Raw genomic sequence first — 19,250 nt, forward strand, 5'->3', positions numbered from 1 at the left:
TCTCACTGAAGAGAGAAAGTTGCCAAATTTACTATCACTCCCTCAGCAGCTGGATTAGAAAACCCACTGCAGCTGTGGTAACTAGTGTTTGAAAAAAAAATGAATGCCAGAGTAAAATAACACAAAGTATAATGTTATAATTTTACAGCAAGTTTTTGTATTTTATTTAAATATAAAACGTTTTCTAGATTTACACTTCTGAATAATGCAGAAACGTGAAATCACTGTCTATGAAAAGGGTGCATAATATATAGTGAAGTATATAGTCTAAGATAGGCATGCCCATGGTCAAATGTTTTTCAACAGAAGTTGGGGTAATATCACATATAGTCTTTTTGGATAAAGCAATTTCATAATGAACTGCGATGATCTCCATGAAACATTTTCATCCAAGACGGCAAACATAGTTTATCTATCTATATTTTTAATGTTGTTAATGATGTAGGCCTATAAACTAATTGAAATGCCTCTGGTTGAGCATTGCATTTATGCGCTCAATGGACATGTCTATAATTAGTAACAATGCTCAACAGCTACAAATAAAAAGAAGAAGGAAATAAATTAAACATGAAGAGAAAACTCTGACGCAACTGAAGTATGTTAAATGGATCTGTAGCTTATGTCTCCTAGATCTAACTGGAAAACAAGAGTAACTCTACCAAAAAGTAACCAAATTAATCGTTCTAAACTGTGGGGAACTTTCAGTTGCAGGTTAACATGACTGTGTGTGTAGGGAGATGTTAAGAGAGTGTGTGTACTGACCAGGTTCTCGTTGGTGAGGCGAGTGATCTCGTGTTGCAGACTGGCCTCAATTCTGGCCTCTGGAGGAAGCTGCAGGTTCTGCGCCAACAGCTGCTGCTGACGGTTATTCTCCTCTTTAACACTCTGAAGTTCTCCACGCAAAACCTCCACCTCATTCTCATGAGAGCGCCGCTGAGCCTGCAGCTGAGACTCCAACAACCTACAGACCAGACAAAGAGAGAGAGAGAGAAATAATGTGTTTGAGCTGACCAAATAAACAAAAATACCAGGCCAGTTTTTTTTTTTTTGTTTGTTTGTTTTTTTTTGTGAGTATTAGATTCTGTTTTATATGGAGCCCCTTAGAGGACAGGGAGGGAATTTATTTTCTGAAAAAAGTTTTGCATTCCCTTACAATTAATTTGGGTTCCCTTGCAATAATTGTATCCATCCCTTATGATAATTAACCATAGGTTTTACAACAGTAACTACTTTATAGATACTGTAGTAAAACCACATATTTTGTGTTTACTGTAGTTTTTACTACAATTACCATAGTTGAACTATGGTTACTTTAGTAAAACAATGGTACATTTTGTGGTTACTGTGGTTTTTACTACAATTACCATATTCAACTATGGTTACACTAGTAAAACCATGGTAAATTTGGTGGATACTGTGTTTTTTACTACAAATACCACAGTTGAACTACACTTACTGTAGTAAAAACATGGTACATTTTGTGGATACTGTGGTTTTTACTACAATTTCCATGGTTCAACAACAGTTACTCTAGTAAAACCATGGTACATCTTGTGGTAACTGTGGTTTTTACTACAAATATCACAGCAGAACTACAGTTACTGTAGTAAAACCATGGTACATTCTGTGTTTACTGTGGTTTTTACTACAAATACCACAGCTAAACTATGGTTACTGTAGTAAAACCATGGTACATTTTGTGGTTACTGTGGTTTTTACTACAGTTACCACAGTTGAACTACGGTTACTCTAATAAAACCATGGCAAATATTGTGGATACTGTGTTTTTTACTTCAAATACCACAGTTGAACTACACATACTATAGTGAAACCATGGTAAATTTTGTGGTTACTGTGGTTTTTACTACAAATACCACAGTTGTTGAACTACAGTTACTGTAGTTCAGCTGTGGTACATTCTGTGTTTACTGTGGTTTTTAATACAAATACCACAGCTAAACTACGGTTACTGTAGTAAAACCATGGTACATTTTGTGGTTACTGTGGGTTTTACTACCATTACCACAGTTCAACAATGGTTACTCTAGTAAAACATGGTAAATTTTGTGGATAATGTGTTTTTTACTACAAATATCACAGCTGAACTACAGTTACTGTAGTAAAACCATGGTACATTCTGTGTTTACTGTGGTTTTTACTACAAATACCACAGCTAAACTATGGTTACTGTAGTAAAACCATGGTACATTTTGTGGTTACTGTGGTTTTTACTACAGTTACCACAGTTGAACTACGGTTACTCTAATAAAACCATGGCAAATATTGTGGATACTGTGTTTTTTACTTCAAATACCACAGTTGAACTACACATACTATAGTGAAACCATGGTAAATTTTGTGGTTACTGTGGTTTTTACTACAAATACCACAGTTGTTGAACTACAGTTACTGTAGTTCAGCTGTGGTACATTCTGTGTTTACTGTGGTTTTTAATACAAATACCACAGCTAAACTACGGTTACTGTAGTAAAACCATGGTACATTTTGTGGTTACTGTGGGTTTTACTACCATTACCACAGTTCAACAATGGTTACTCTAGTAAAACATGGTAAATTTTGTGGATAATGTGTTTTTTACTACAAATACCACAGTTGAACTACACTTAATGTAGTAAAACCATGGTAAAATGTTGTGGTTACTGTAGTTTTTACTACAGTTACCACAGTTGAACAATGGTTACTCAAGTAAAACTGTGGCAAATTTTGTGGATACTGTGTTTTTTACTACAAATACCACAGTTGAATTACACACTATAGTAAAACCATGGTAAATTTTGTGGTTATTGTGGCTTTTGCTACAATTACCACAGTTCAACAATGGTTACTCTAGTAAAACCATGGTTAATTTTGTGGATACTGTGTTTTTTATTACAAATACCACAGTTGAACTACACTTACTGTAGTAAAACCATGGTAAATTTTGTGGTAACTGATTATTACTGCAAATTCCACAGCTGAACTATGGTTACTGTAGTAAAACTATGGTACATTCTGTGTTTACTGTGATTTTACTACAATTACCACAGTTGACCTATGGTTACTCTAGTAAAACTGTGGAAAATTTTGTGGATACTGTGTTTTTTACTACAATTACCACAGCTGACCTATGGTTACTCTAATAAAACCATGGTACATTTTGTGGTAACTGTGATTTTTATTACAAATACCACAGCTGAACTACAGTTACTGTAGTAAATCCATGGTACATTTTGTGGTTACTATGTTTTTTTGTTTTGTTTTTTTACAACAAATACCACAGTAGAACTACAGCTACTGTAGTTAAACCATGGTAACATTTGTGGTCACTGTGGTTTTACTATAAATACCACAGTTGAACTACAGTCAATGAAGTAAAACCATGGTTAATTTCCATAAGGGATGGACAAAGTTAATGTGAGGTTACTCAAAATAATTGTGAGTGAACACAAAACTATTTCAGAAAATAAATTCCCTCCCTGCCCTCCAAAAAGGGGTTCTGTAGTTTTGAGTCTAATGTTTTAAAGGAATAGTTAAAAACAGAACATTTCTGTCATTATTTAACACCCCCATGTTACTCCAAAACCGTATGTTGTAATTTTTTCTGTGAATTAAAAAAGGAGAATATTTGAAGAATCTTTACATAGCCTTCTTCCATACAATGACAGTTCATAGTGACCACATCTACCAAGCTCTAAACAGGATCTAAAAATATAAGTATCATAAAATTCATCCATACAACTTGTGTGCTATAATCCAAGTCATCTGGTGTCATTCAATAGCTTTGTGTGAAGAACAGAATAAAATGTATTATCTTCACCAAGGCTCTGAAATCTTATTCATGTCCACTTTCAGATTAAGAAACAGTGCCCATGCGTCACACCAGGTTTAACGTCATTAGCATCAAACAGCACTGGTTCTGACGTGTGTTGTAACTGAATGTTATGTGCAAGTCAAAAATTAGATTTGAGAGCTTCAGTGGAGGGGAAAATTTGCAATAAATTAATTTTCAGCTTAATTTATACCACACAAAGCTATTGTATGGCTTCAGAAGACTTGGAATATAGTGCTCAAGTCATTTGGACTAATTTTATGATTCTTTTATAGTGCTTTTTTGAGCTCGACAACCCCTGATCACTATATGATTTCATTGTCATCAAAAATTATCCCTTTGTTTTCCATGTAAAACTGAAATTCATACGGGTTAAGAATGGCATGAGGGTGAGTAAATGATCAAAGCATTTTCATTGCTGGGTGAAGTATCCCTTAAATAAGGCTGAGAAACCTGCCCATGGTTTCTTGCAGTGCAGCAGTAAGCATTCAGACTGTTATTCACCTTGAATTATAACCTCTTTAGGGCAGCCAAATCTCCATGCAGTTTAAAAATAAGAGTTTTACAACACAATCTAATATCTATAAGTCTATTATGGTGAGTCCATTACTGTAACTGTAACAGTGCTGTAAAAGAGTGCTTTTAGTTTTTAAAACCTTGAAGAACTACATACGTTGAGGAGAACTTTCCAGGCACTAAAGTTTAAGGAAAAAAGTAGAAACAGCACAATGTTAGATGATCATGTCTTTAAAAAGCTGAGGAACCAAACTCAGGAGAAAACTCAATGCTCACACTCTCAAATTTCTACATGCTCTCTCTCAACTCTCTCTCTCTCTCTCTCTCTCTCTCTCTCTGCTCTTTAACCTGTTAGTTTCCTTTAACCCTTCATACACCAGCCACAGTTCTCCATCCTCATTCAGCTTATGGTAGTCAGGGAAAGGGGATCTGATGGGGTGGAACAAAGAAAGAAATGAAAAGTACAGACAAAAAGAAGAAAAGTGACAAACTTTGAAGGGAGTGAAAGTCCAGGGATGAGATTTACACATTCTTTAAAGGAATAGTTCAAATAAAAATAACAATTCTGTCATCATTTACTCACATTCGTGTCATTTCAAACCCAAATGACAAAGAATTTCCTGGCCTCTCTTTTCCATATATAAAAAGTGAATAGAGGAGATGCCTAGTTCCAAAATGATAAAAAAGTGCAGTAAAAGTAGTCTATATGACTTGTGCACTATATTCCAAGTCTTCTGAAGTCATATGACAGCTTTTTGTAAGGAACAGACCAATACAGTATATAAAACATTATTCATTGAAAATCTCTGCCACAGCACTTAAATTGTATTTGCGTTTACATCAATGATTTTAAACGCCATTGGTTCTTCCATTTCACATGACACTTTTGAATATGTGGAAATGCAAGTTGCAGATTTGAGAGTTGCAGTGAAAGGAAATGATTTTCAGTGAATAAAAACTTAAATTTGGGTCCGGTCATCACACAAAACTATTGTAAAGCTTCAAAGGACTTGAACTATAGACTACCTTAATGTTTTTTTTTTTTTTTTTAGCAGTTTGGAGCTTGACATCCCAGTTCCTATTCACTGTCATTACATGGAAAAGAGCAGCCAGGGCCATCTTTAAAATTTCTCCTTTTGTGCTGCACAAGACAAAAAAAAAAAAAAAAAAGTCATACAGGTTCGGAACAACATGAAGGTGAGTAATTTATGAATTGAATTTTCATTTTTAGGTAAACTATTCCTTCAGGGATCTCTGGTTTGGGTGATAATTAATAATGATTATGTTAAGTAGATGAAATACATTATGGACAAAAAACAAAACAAAAACAAAAAAAATCACAAAATAATACAACTTAAAAATAAATATTTTTTAAATGTAAAGAGAATTAATAATAGAAAGATAAATATAATGACAATGAGGACCAAAAGTGTAACCAATTAAACAGCAATTAGCTTGTCATCTATTTATGGCATCTCGTGCAGTCTGCCAGAAGCCACATGTGCATGTTCATTCATCCAATCAGAATACTTTACATACATCAAGAGTTCATCTTATATTGAGTCACATGACCAAGCGTTGCCGTCACAGCCTGTTAAACCAAATGCAAAGCCCCTGCCGCTTGCTGAATTTAGTTTTGCACTAGTTTTTGTACTAATGAAGCCAAACTCTAAGCCAGTCTATTAACATATTTCAAACCCCGACTCTAAACAGCATGTAGAAAAAAAAAGAAAAAAAAAGAAAAAGAAAAAAAAAAAAACTTTGGTTGGTCGCTTTACATGCCAGTCAAATGGTTTCTTCCTGCCTAAGTGGGCAGTCCTTTGCCAGAATAACCTGTAATATCCAAAAGTCAAGGCTACACTAGACTAAGCTTGGCTCTACTCTTTCTCAGTGACCGGCAGAATGTCAGTGGGAACAAGAGATGGCAGTCAATCCCATCGTAGTAGTCCTCCTTCAGGTCAAAGGTCATGCCTGTTAATGAACTACAGGATCAAAGCTTTTCTGCATTTCATCTATATTTGGGTGGTGTAATGAAGCTGATTTGGTGCTCTGCTCTGAGCTGCACACACATGCAGTGAGAGCCGCCCATCATGCCTGACCAACTGTTACCTCAACCTGCTCATGAGCTCGTTCACTTCAGTTGGCCTGGGAGTAAACCTGGGTGATCTGTGCAGGACAGAGATGAGCATCAACACAGACAGACAGACAGACAGACAGACAGACAGACAGGCAGCTAGATACTGCAGATAGACAGAGAGAGCTGGTGCTAAGACGGTGGTTAGGGAAGCCATTATAACAAGTTTTGAAGTTAAAGGGGTCATGTCATGAGGAATCAAATTTTCCTTGATATTTTGACATATAAGAGGTCATTCTACTATAAAAACATACTGTACATTTCAGAACTTAAAACTTAATCCCCAATGCAATAAAAGCATTTACTGAAAGCAAACTGCCAAAAACCCTTGTTCTCTACATCCGTATATTAGTGATGTCACAAAGGGTACTCACTACTTCATGACCACCTCTACAGCAACAACATCAATGCCTACTTTTTGCACCCATGGCCCCGCCCACTAGTGCTCACTTCATAAACAGAGAGAAGGACAAAACGCCTCCTGTGGTCTCACTACTCCTGAACACCAAATAAGACCCATCTGGACTATTATGAATTATTTTTGTATATAAGCATGCACTACACAGACATCTTTGACTGTTTTCATGTCTCTAGCACACTTTTAAAAGACGTATTGTCAAGTTTCAACTCTGAAGAGAAGACAAGGTTTCATCAGCTGTTGCCACTTGTTTTGTTGCTTAAACTGCTCAACAAGCCCATCAGCCCTATTTGTAATTCTTGGTGTATGTAAACACACACTAGATGGACGTCTTTGACCGTTTTGATTTGTTTCTGGCGATGTGCACCTCAGTGCAGGATGTTACTGGAAATTGGATGTGTGCGTCTAGTGAAGCGGACATTAAACAAGTCATGATTTCCAACGGAATTGTCAGTGAAGGAGATGGAGATGTTAAAAACACTATTAGACCTGATTTACGTATGTAAATGGTTCTATTCATTAATGTTTCAAATGTCATGGTTTTTTAATTGTTTATGGTGCTGACACACTGTCTACACTAAGTGTGCCTGTTGACGCAATGGCTTAAGGCTGTCTACACTGACCGCGTCAACACAAACTTTCTAAAACGTTTGTTTGTGTTGTTGGCAATGGCAGTAGTAGCGCCAGCACAAAATGGAACGGGACACCTGTTGCCGTGACGTGCCGCAACGGACGCTTCCATGGTAGACAGCATCATTGATTATAATGGGTTCTTCTATTGCTTTTGATTACTAACATTATCAGCGGACCTCAGGGAAGATAATAAAATTATTAAAAAAAGAGCATTTCATGACCCCTTTAAATGTTCAACAAGCAAATGTTGATGTGGAGTTGTCTGGACCATATACTGTATAATTATGGCCATATAGTGTACAGTATATAAGAGAGGATTTCAGATAAGGCACACAAGAATTCTTTAAATTCCTGTAATATGTTTCATGTTTTGCGATTCAGCACATGACTGAGACATGCAAAGACAGTAAATGTACCTGTTGGTCTCTTTCAGACTCATGTAGGCCTGTGAGATCTCCTTTGCGTCAGTCAACTTCTGCACATCCTCAATGTACGGCAGAGGTTCAGTCATGGTCTCCTGCACATACACAGGAAGTTTACATGCATATGTTCTCCATGTGAACACTACATCCATCATTTAACAATCAGCATCATGAACATGCAGCAATTAACTCAATGGGTAACACTTTGCAATAAGTCGTACACATTAGGTAAAGCACCAGTTAACATGAACTAACAATGAAAAGTGTGTTTACAGGCAGTATTTATTAATCTTGTTAATGTAGATTAATATTAATTCTACATATTCTAATAGCTTTTTCTCACACTCATGCCATCCCATATGTGTGACTTACTTTCTGCTGAACACAAAGAAAGATTTTTAGAAGAATATCTCAGCTCTGTTGGTCCATACAATGCAAGTGACTCCTGTGGTTAAATTCATGTCTTCAGAAGTGATATGATATGTGTGGGTGTGAAATAGATCAATATTTAAGCCATTTTTGACTATAAATCTCCACTTTCACTTTCACATTCTTTCACATTTTCAAAAGTGAAAGTGGAGATTTATGATAAGCTTTTATTACCACAATTAACTTGCATTGTATGGACCTACAGAGCTGAGATATTCTTCTAAAAATATCTGTATGTGTTCAGCAAAAGAAAGAAAGTCACACATCTGGGCATACAGATGCAATGTTAATTGTTGCATCTGTATGTGGAGTAAATGATGAGAGAATTTTCATTTTTGGGTGAACTATCCCTTTAAAGGTTGTATATGTTAACATTAGGTCATACATCATGAACTAAAAGTGAACAATAGTATTTTTATAGATGAATATTAACCACGATTAATTAATGCTGTAAAAAATAATTGTTCATTATTAGTTCATGATAACTAATGAATTAAATAATGCTGACATATAGCTATGGTAACATAAGCTTATTGTAAAGTGTTATCTTTTGTTGTCTAGAAAAATGTAATTTATTGAGTCCTGCATCATTACTATTAAGTCACTGTCAACATTCTCATGTCAGGGAGAAACCAACTAACAGTAGCGCCTCTCCTAACTTGACTGACAGTAGCACAGCTGTTTTCAAAAAAGTGATGTAGCATGACAAAATGTTGGATTGCTCATATGAATGTCACATTACATGACACATGCAGCTTTAACACAGAGCAATCAGAGGTATGGACAATTCATTTAAATGGATGATGCCATTTGTTTGAATCAGGGTACAACTGGGCTAAAGTACCCCTTGAGGAAAATGTGCTTTTTTTCTGGTTGCAAAGTTTATCAAGATAAAAAAATACATTTAGTTTTATTGAATATTGATGGAGCAACATCATTTGTGTGAAAAAAAAAAAAAAAAGGTGGTGAGGCCAGTGGGGTTACAGTGATATTGTGGAGATATAGGGACAATAATTTGTCAATTTATGCAAATACTTTTGAGACAGCAAGATGCTTTTTTTTTTTTTCTCTTTTTTTTTTTGAGTAACTAATTAAGATAGTGCTTATTCAAAAGTGTTAACCACTTTCTGTTCATTTTAATCACATTTGACAATTCATAACATCTCGAGTATTCTACAAACAAATTAATCTCCATTGTGATCGGATCAGTCAATGTGAGCCCACTTTGAATATTCTTGATAACAAATCTATTATACCCAGGGGAGCTTTTAACCTCAAATCCTATCCTTTCACTTTTGATTTAATCACTTTAAACAAAACTGAAAATGACAAATAAGTGTTTTGTCTCAAAATAAATTTCAATAGCTACATAAAATGATTAAAAGTTGTTATTAACCCTTTAAGCTCTTCCTGTGTTTTTAAAGATTCCCTGTTTCAGTGGCATACCCAAAATTAAAGGCTTATAAAAATACATATATATATATATATATATATATATATATATATATATATATATATATATATATATATATATATAAAGGAAAAACAAGGAGGGTCAAGTGTTGGTATAATTTTAAAGAAAACTTTTACATTTTTTTTTTTTTAGATTATGATAAATTCTGAGACTCTCAGCCTAAGAAACTGCTTAAAAAAAAAAAAAAAAAAAAAAAAAAAAACGGAGCCAAAAAGAACTTTTTTCATATTTTTCTAATTTTACATTATATATCTCAGGGTGTAAATAAGGTGGCTCAGAATATCTGCTTTTGTTTTGTTCCCAATCATGTTTCCTGTAACAGAGTAAAATGTTCTGTTTATACAACAAAGCAATCAAAAGTTATTGCATTACAAAAATAATTTAACCTAGTGTCCAAAAATGTCTCCAAGTGTCAAAAAGCATCTACAGACAAATAAAACATAATAACTGCACATAAGAACTTATTACACAATAATGGCTAAAGGTATGATCTCTATCCAACGCATGCAGGCATGAGTAACGAGATCTCATTCTGGTCCATTCTGTGTCATCTGAGCCATTATTGAGTCTTTGTCAAGTACTTTGCACCATCTCCTGGTGGCCATATATAATTAGAGTGAATGATCCTCTCTGCCCACATTTGGATGACTTCCACCTCTGGTTGCAGTGATCTGATTTCTAATTTGACTGGTTTAGTGTTCCCTGATGCTGAATAACATACTACATAATTTTCGATGAAGTCATCTTATCCAGGAAAGCTAATGTGTTTTTAGCCTGATAGCACATTATATGCTGTGTGCACATTGTGCTTTGTGTGGATTATCTAATGATCTATGCACCCGATTACGTTGTGTGTGGGCTCGTTTTAAAGATAATCACCTCCTCTAAGTAATGATATGGTATGATATTTTATGTTCCGTTTATTTTTCATGAAGTTATAAGCAAAAATGCAGTATATAAGCAATGCCTGTTTACATGAAACATGTATTATATTACTCGCTATATTTTTGTCTTTGAGCAAAATAAATAGACTCGTATTCTTTGAGAGCTTTCCAACAACACGTGACACATGGCTATTTGATCAGTTTGATGTTTTTAATGATTACAATAAAATGTGCAGCGCAAAATTATGAATAAATTATCAAAACGGAACACTTCTCATTTGTCTGCAAATTTCAAAGCACTTTTTCAGTTTTGGTCATAATGCCTACATGCATTGGAAAGTACAGCTTCTAAGCTATAAAACGATACCTATTTTTTTGTTGGTCAAGACTGTAGTTCTAAATATTTTTAATAATATTTTTTATTTCTCTGTGGGCCCATCCGAGCTTAAGGGGTTAGCCCCGTTGTACCCCATCATTCAAAAGTGTTCCCAGAAGTCCTTGCACTACAATTTACTTGATTTTCAAATGAAATAAGTGTAAAAAAGAGATGGGTATCAATTCAAATATATTGCCCCCTTGAATAGCTTTAATGTAGTTAGCTTCTTTTTTGTCAGTAGCTTCACCAACACTGAACGTTAGTAAATTTTAGTGTTTGAGAGGCAGAGTCTGATTTGAAGCTAAGTGAATGTGAACTGATGATGATAGTTCTGCTGTCTGACCAACATACCTTCTCATCCTGATGTGAGTGAAGCAGAAGAGAGAGGAAGAGATGAAGTTAGAAATGTTGAAAAGACTTACAAAGAATGTTAGTGACAGATATTAAAACACACAAATTAAATGTTAAAAATGAAAACAAAAATACATTTCTTTATCAGTATATTCATCTTGTTTTCTAGTAAAAACATTTAAACCTAATTAAAATAAGAAATGTATTTTAGAAGCAAAATTGTGTAAGATACTAAGACTTCTTTTCAGAGAATATACAGTGCTTAGTAAAAACATAAATCTAACAAAATTAGTGAGGTTTATGCTTAAAACAAGAAACAAAAATGTGCCACACGTGCAATTATTTTGTTGTTCAGATATTTGTTCTGGAAAGCAAAAGATTTTGTGGAAAACCGGCTAAACACAGCCTAAGCTGGTTGGCTGGTCTTAGCTGATCTTAAGATGATCACCCAGCCTGATCAGCTGAAAAGTGCCTCCAAAATCCCTCTGAAACCTGTCTGACCAAGCTGGGAGACCAGCTAAGACCAGCCAACCAGTTTAAGCTGGATTTAGCTGTTTTTTCATCAGTGTGGAAGCACATGTGGACATTCTGTAAGATGTATCTGCTGCACGACTAAAAGGCTTTGTCTGACCTTGTGCTGCATTGCCTCTTTCTGGCTGACGAGTTGAGAGCGCAGGATTAGCACCTCCTCCTTGCGCACCTCCAGCTCCTCGTTGGAGGAGTTGAGCTGGTCCAGCAGAACCGTATACGCAGGAGAACCAGGAGCAGCAGAACCGGCTTCAGCACTTCCTCTCAGAGACTGACGCATCTCATTCAGATGATGTTTCAGCTTCTTATTCTCAGACTCCAACTCCTGACGCTGAACACACATGAGAATAAAACACAATCATCAACTAAAAAAACATTCAAAACATATCCACAAAACATAGTATTAATATCATATCTAATCCTGGACTTTACTGTTCTATATTTTTAAGCTCTATGGCAGCAGTAACAATGCCAGTTCAACTCCAGGATGTACACATCTTAAAGACCCCATATTTTTAACTGAACATTTTGTTATTATATAATGCTACTGTTATGAAATGTGAAAAAAAGAAATGGAATTCATTGAGTTTTTTTTATACATTTTCAGGCTTATATTTCATGTCCAGTATACTGGAAATTTGGACTCAGTAAGTAGCATGTTTTACTGCTGTGTCCAGTAAACATAATTACAATAGGACTAACAATAACAAGGTGTTAGCTGCTCTATGAAAATAATGGCATATTAAAATGCATTTTCATTAATATGATTCACTATTTACTTGTGTAACTGCGCTATTAATGTAAAAATGATTAATTAGTGTATTAAACCTTTATGAACCCTTTATTAATATTTTCCGATAAAAAGATACACATTTACATATCAGAATTGTATAGATTTCATGTGCTTGACTATCAAGTGACAAATATCAAGTATAGCTTTGTGCGACCCCGCGTACACATGCGTGGACGTTGTATTTTGGCTTCGCTATACACAACTCAGAATTTAATTCATTTAAACCAACTGATCTCAGTTCAGAAGTCTCTGTGCTGTCATTAAAGTGTTAAACTTTCGACATATGGAGTCATGTGCCAACAACATGGCGCCAATCACAGCAGAGTTTGTCTTTGGGAGAAACACCAGCAAAATTCCATTTAGTAAGAAACCTAATTACGTTTTTACATTGAAACCCGTTTGAGTCAAAAGATTACAGTCTCTAGTTTCATCTGATATGCCATTTTTTAAATTTGAGTGATTTATCGTGAAATGCCACACTGCTAAACACAATGTACACTAATGTGTACCTGAGTGCATTTTTTCATCAAAAATCCTATATTTACCATGCATTTGCACATTGAGAATCAATGTATTCATCCAAAAGCTGAAAATGTTGCTTTCAGAGGCTGTATATGGAGTTAGGGTGAAAATAAGGTGCATTTCGAACTGTTCTGAGAACAGTGCAGACACACAATACACTGTCGGTTAAGTCATTCACTAAATAGGTAGTAAGGGGGCATCCAATAACTTTCTATGCAGTTAAGTGCATTCACTCCTAAAATCCGACCAGTAAGATGATGTTTGGACCACTCAACATGATTGGCAGACATGGAACAATGATAAATCAGTGCATAGATTCAGAATTTATAATGTATCATTTTATTTTAACATGGTTGGCAGTGACAACATCATATATCTTACTAATATGAAGTGATGTACTGTATATTTTACTTTAAGCTGAGTGTGTGTATGTGTGTGTTTACCTTGAGAGATTCATACTCCAGCTCAGCGCTGCGAGCTTTCTTATGTTCCTCATCATCCTGATCGACAGAAAACACAAAATTAACAACAACAGTGACATAATGTGTATGTGAATATTTGTATGTGTGTGTGTTTGTGTGTGTGTGTGTGTACCCTGGCTCTAGCCCGCTGAAACTGCTCCTCTCTGCGGTCCAGTTCGTTCTGCATTGATTGTTTCTCCTGCTCGAGTTCGGACACTCTCTTCTGCAGCTTTAGGAAGAGCGACATGTCCATTGACTTGGAAACATCCTGGAAAGTGAAAAAAAAGCACATCCCATAGTTAAACACAAATTTTTTACATTTACATTACATTTTAATTTCATTTCATTCCCATGACCTATAGTCTATAGTAATAACAGAATTGGCCTAAAAATGTAATTAAAATTCTATAATATTAAGCAAAATAAAGTTTGAACAGTAAATTTCTGAGTAATGCGCATAATTTAAATGATTTATTTTGTTCTCCTCTCACCTCCCCCATGCGGGACCCTTCCTCGGACTCTGCGTATTCGGAGGTGTAGGTCCATTCTGATTCGTTGCTGCTGTGTGTGGAGTCTGTGCGTCTGTGACCAGGTTTGGAAACATTCTAGAATAAAGCAAGCACATATCAAAGGCTTTTTTTATCTACATTAGTAAGTCTGCAAGGGTGTGTGTTAGGGATGAATCAGGATGGTTGACTAGTTGTCCAACATGCAGCTAGCCAGTGAGTTAAGCTGTTAAATAAAGATTATTTAATATATAATAATCAAAATAAGTATGAATACAATATATATATATATATATATAATAATGTAATTCAGATCAATCAAAGACACTATATTATTATGGCAGACGAGTGATTAGACAAAAATAAAATGTGGCGTTAGGTGCCAATCAGTTGTTTGTTTTATTTCTATATAATTGACTATAAGCCTATCACTGGCCTACAGTCCACAACAATCCATTTGAGTGTATGCTCAGGGGCTTTATTAACTGCATGAATTTTTTTAACATGTTATTTTTTTATATACAGTGACAAGAAAAACCCTTGTTTGTGAACCCTTTGGAATTACCTGCATTTATGTCTAAATTTGTCATAAAATCTGGTTTGATCTTCATCTAAGTTACAATAATGAACAAACGCAATCTGTTTTAACTAATAACACACAAATTATTCTATTGTTCTGTACATATTGAATACATCATTCAAACATTCACAGTGTAGGTTGGAAAAAGTATGTGAACCCCTAGGCTAATGATGTCAACAAAACTGATTAGGAGTCAGGAGTTGGCAAACCTGGCATCCAGTTAATGAAATGAGATTGGAAGTGTGGGTTAGAGCTACTTTGACTTATAAAAACACTCAAACATTTTGAGTTTGCTATTCACAAGAAGCATTTGCTGACGTGGACCAAGCCTACGATCAAGAATTGTTGCCTTGCATGAAGCTGAAAAGGGTTACAGTTATCTCGAAGAGCTTAGATATTCATCTGTCCACAGTTAGAAAAATTGTCTATGAATGGAGATGATTTAGTCTGTGGTTACTCTCACTAGAAGTGGCCGTCCAGCCAAGATGACTCAAAAGGCACATCGCAGAATGCTCAATGAGGTAAAAAAGAACCCTAGAGTGACAGATAAAGACTAAAGAAGGAATCATTGGAACTAGTTAACATCTCTGTTCATGAGTCTACTATACGCAAAACATTAAACAGGCAGCACCTTTTGGAGTGGCGTAGTCAGTGCCCAGACCTTAACCCAATAGAGATGCTGTGGAATGACCTCAAGAGAGAAATCCTAAGAATATGGCTGAGCTGAAGCAGTTCTGTAAGGAAAAATGGTTTCCAAAATTCCTTCTAAACATTGTGCAGGTCTAATCCGCAGCTACCAGAAACGCTTGGTTGAGGTTATTGCTGCCAAAGGAGGATCGACCAGTTATTAAATCCAAGGGTTCACTTACTTTTTCCACAGCACTGTGAATGTTTAATGGGATGTGTTCAATAAAGACATGAAAGAATATAATTGTTTGTGTGTTGTTAGCTTAAGCACATTGTGTTTGTCTATACTTGTGACTTTGATGAAGATGAGGTCACATGAGAGTTAATCTTGCCACTGTAGTTAATCAAACTGATTGTGATTAATTATGTAAAACGTGTAATAAAACTAACGTGTACTAATCAAACAAGGCTTCTGAAAGAAAGACTACTGTAGACGAGCAGTCGTTCAGACAACCCACCGACCAGTCAGTTATGAAGATATGTGGTTCTGCACATCCCTTGTGTGTGTGTGTGTGAGGTGCTATACAGTGAACTAATGAATGTGTACTCACCATGGCAAGAGTGATCTCCTCTTTCAAATCGTCGTATTTCTCCTCCAGTCGCAGGTGTTCGGTAAGGAGGTTCTGGTAGCGAGAACGTTCCTCGTTTAAATCGTTTTCTAACTGCTGGGTTTCTTCTTTTAGAGCTCTCTGCATTTTCTCTACAAACACACCATGTTAAATACCATTCACTCACATTCCCACAGCACAATATTTAATTAAACAATCATCTGACTGTAGATTGATAATACTGACATTGTAATAGGATCGGAAGAGTATCACATTAGGAAAGCACAAACAAGATATGAAAAACACTCTTTATGAAGGGTTGGATATATATGTCTGTTTCTGCTGTACCTGTCCACTGCTGGCTTTGTTCCTGGATCAGTCGGTTCAGGTCGTCTTTCTCGTTCTTCAGCAAGTGATTTTGGTCCTTCAGTTCTGAGATCATCTGTCACAAACATTACACAAACAAAGTTAGTCCACTGGATGACATTTACAGGCTTTAAAGGTGTAGTGCACCATTAGTGTCACCAAACTGCACAAATAATGATTGTTTTCAAACAGGTTTCCTGAACACTCTCCCCTTTCCCACCACAAACTCTGGGTCACTGTTGCTGTGCTGAGATGATCGGGACGCTCAAACAAAAAGAGCAATGTTTTGATAGCAGCACAAAGCCACAGTATTAATACTTTTCAGCGAAGACAACCTATGAATGGCTTACTTTAGTATATAAACTATATACTTTTATTCTATATAAGAACATACCCCAGTCTAGAGTTAAGCTGAGATAAGAGAAAATATTTAAACATCGAACAATTTACACAATTCACCATTGAGGACAACATGAAACTATTCGCAACGCATTTAACTTGAGTGAAACAGATGATTTTATCCATTGGGATTTGATTGGTTCATGAAAAGAAGGCTACAATACTATTGATTAATGATATTTTTTATTTTTTTGGCTTTGGTGACGTCAGCATAAAGGTTGTATCAGAGACAGAGCAAAATATTACATTTGGAAATAATTATAAAAATATATATATATTTGGAATAATTTATGATGGAAGTAAATCAGGTCAATTGTGGTTTCATATTGTCTTTAAAGGAATGTTCCGGGTTCAAAACAAATTCAGGTCTTTGGGCAGCACCTGTGACATACTGTCTATTTTTTTGGCTCCTTTCTTAGTTTATGTAAATAAAAAGAAATTATGCTGACAGTTTTGCACTTACAATGGAAGACTATGGGGCAGAAATGTGCAGCTCATATTTTTTTAAAGCACTTACATTAACTATTCTGCATCAAAATGTTTATTATTTTAGCTGTGAAGTTGTCTAATTAGTGCTTTTAGTTGTGGGATTTTTTTTCTAGGTTAATTAACTTCTGGGAATGTTACAAACTACTTTCAAGAAGTGTCAATTTGAACTTATTCCCAGCCCATAAACTTCCATTGTAAGTGCACTACTGTAGTACACTAAAATATTCCTTTCACAGCCAAAAATATTATTTTACTCAAAACACATTTAGTACTGTATTATAGGTGCTATGTGAATCTTTCTAGTCTCTACCACCCTAAACTAAACTAAAACTACTTCTAATATTAGTGCTGAGCTCTAGTCTCTATCTCTCTCTCTCACCTGTGTGAATGAACAGGTTTCTTCTTCTCCCAGGTTTAAAGCAAAGTGTAGGCCTCTCTAAACCCTGAGTCTGCATGCACGCATGCACACACACACACACACACACACACACACACACACAAACACACACAAACACACAGAGTATATATGTGTCTTTACATTGATCTACACTCCAATACAGCTGTCTAAATGCAGGGCGAGGGAGTAACACTCACAAAACGGGATAAACTCTAACTGTACTTTTGAGGGTTTGGGGCATATATCCAACCTCTGGGAAACAGATCAAACACACACTTTGCTGCTTATATAAATGATACATTCATGAATGTAATGAATCAAATGCATCTGTGAATATGTTTTTTTAATAAGTTCATTGAAATGAGCCATCTACATAAACCAACTTCTGGAAACACTATTAAGTGATGACTCAAAAATGAATCAGTGAATTGTTTTTTGAATCAGTTTATTGAAATGAGTCATCCAAATGAACTAACTTCTGGGAATACTATTGAGTGATGAATAAAAAATGAATCAGTTTAATCAATGTTTAATCAGTTTATTGCAATGATCTGTCTAAAGATGATTCAAATGCAATGGTTAATCAATTTTTTTTTTGATTTTTTTTATCAGTTCATTGAAATGAGCCATTCAGATGAACTGCCTTCTACGAACACTACTGAGTTTGAACTCAAATGAATCAGTGAATCGTTTTTTGAATCAGTTCCTTGAAATAAGCTATCCAAACGAACTGACTTCTGAGAACACTACTGAGTAATGAATCGAATCAGTGAATAATTTTTTTAAATCAGTTTATTGAAATGAGCCATCCAAATAAACTGTCTTCTAGGAACACTTTTGAGTGATGATTCAAAAATGAATCAGGGAATTGTTTTTTTTTAATCATTTCACTGAAATAAGCCATCCAGATGAACTGCCTTCTGGGAACACTAGTGAGTGATAAATCAAATGAATCAGAGAATCGTTTTTTGAATCAGTTCACTGAAATAATCCATCCAAATCAAGTGACTTCTGGGAGCACTATTGAGTGATGAATCTAATGAATCAGTGAATCATTTTTCTTAATCAGTTCATTGAAATGAGCTGTCCAGTGATGATTCAAATGCAATGGTCAATCAGTTTTTTTGAATCAGTCCATTGAAATAAGCCAATCAAATTAACTAACTTCTAGGGACCCTACTGAGTGATGACTCATATGAATCAGTAAATAGCTTTTTGAATCAGTACACTGAAATGAGCCATCCAGTGATGATTTATATGCAACGGTCAAATACATTTTTTGGATCAGTTCATTGAAAGCTTGCTTTATAAAAGAATGTGTCATTGCCAAAAGGGGTGTTCGTGAGCACGCTTCTGAATCATAAAATGACAAATGGGACACCCTACGGTCTTGTGGATTTCACAGACACACTTGAGTGAAGGCCATGACACTGGAAGTCCACATCAAGTGCACCATTTGGGTCAGCGCCTCGTGCCAGCATGCAAATGTCGGCGCCCAGAAACACACA

General features: G+C 35.5%; 1 protein-coding gene across 1 annotated transcript in view; it reads right to left on the reverse strand.

Moving 5' to 3' along the window:
- Positions 1-19,250, reverse strand: part of LOC127456326 (unconventional myosin-Va-like) — a 128,965-nt gene that overhangs the window by 18,422 nt on the left and 91,293 nt on the right. Inside the window, exons 23-32 of the mRNA XM_051724766.1 lie at positions 16,440-16,533; positions 16,095-16,243; positions 14,262-14,375; positions 13,904-14,038; positions 13,753-13,809; positions 12,098-12,325; positions 7,947-8,047; positions 6,455-6,511; positions 4,694-4,774; positions 763-961 (exon numbers count right to left, since the gene is read on the reverse strand). Coding sequence (XP_051580726.1) covers positions 763-961; positions 4,694-4,774; positions 6,455-6,511; positions 7,947-8,047; positions 12,098-12,325; positions 13,753-13,809; positions 13,904-14,038; positions 14,262-14,375; positions 16,095-16,243; positions 16,440-16,533 — 1,215 coding nt within the window. The remainder of the gene's footprint in view (positions 1-762; positions 962-4,693; positions 4,775-6,454; positions 6,512-7,946; positions 8,048-12,097; positions 12,326-13,752; positions 13,810-13,903; positions 14,039-14,261; positions 14,376-16,094; positions 16,244-16,439; positions 16,534-19,250) is intronic.

This window comes from Myxocyprinus asiaticus, chromosome 18 (assembly GCF_019703515.2).
Source record: "Myxocyprinus asiaticus isolate MX2 ecotype Aquarium Trade chromosome 18, UBuf_Myxa_2, whole genome shotgun sequence".
In the NCBI taxonomy this organism is placed as follows: domain Eukaryota; kingdom Metazoa; phylum Chordata; class Actinopteri; order Cypriniformes; family Catostomidae; genus Myxocyprinus; species Myxocyprinus asiaticus.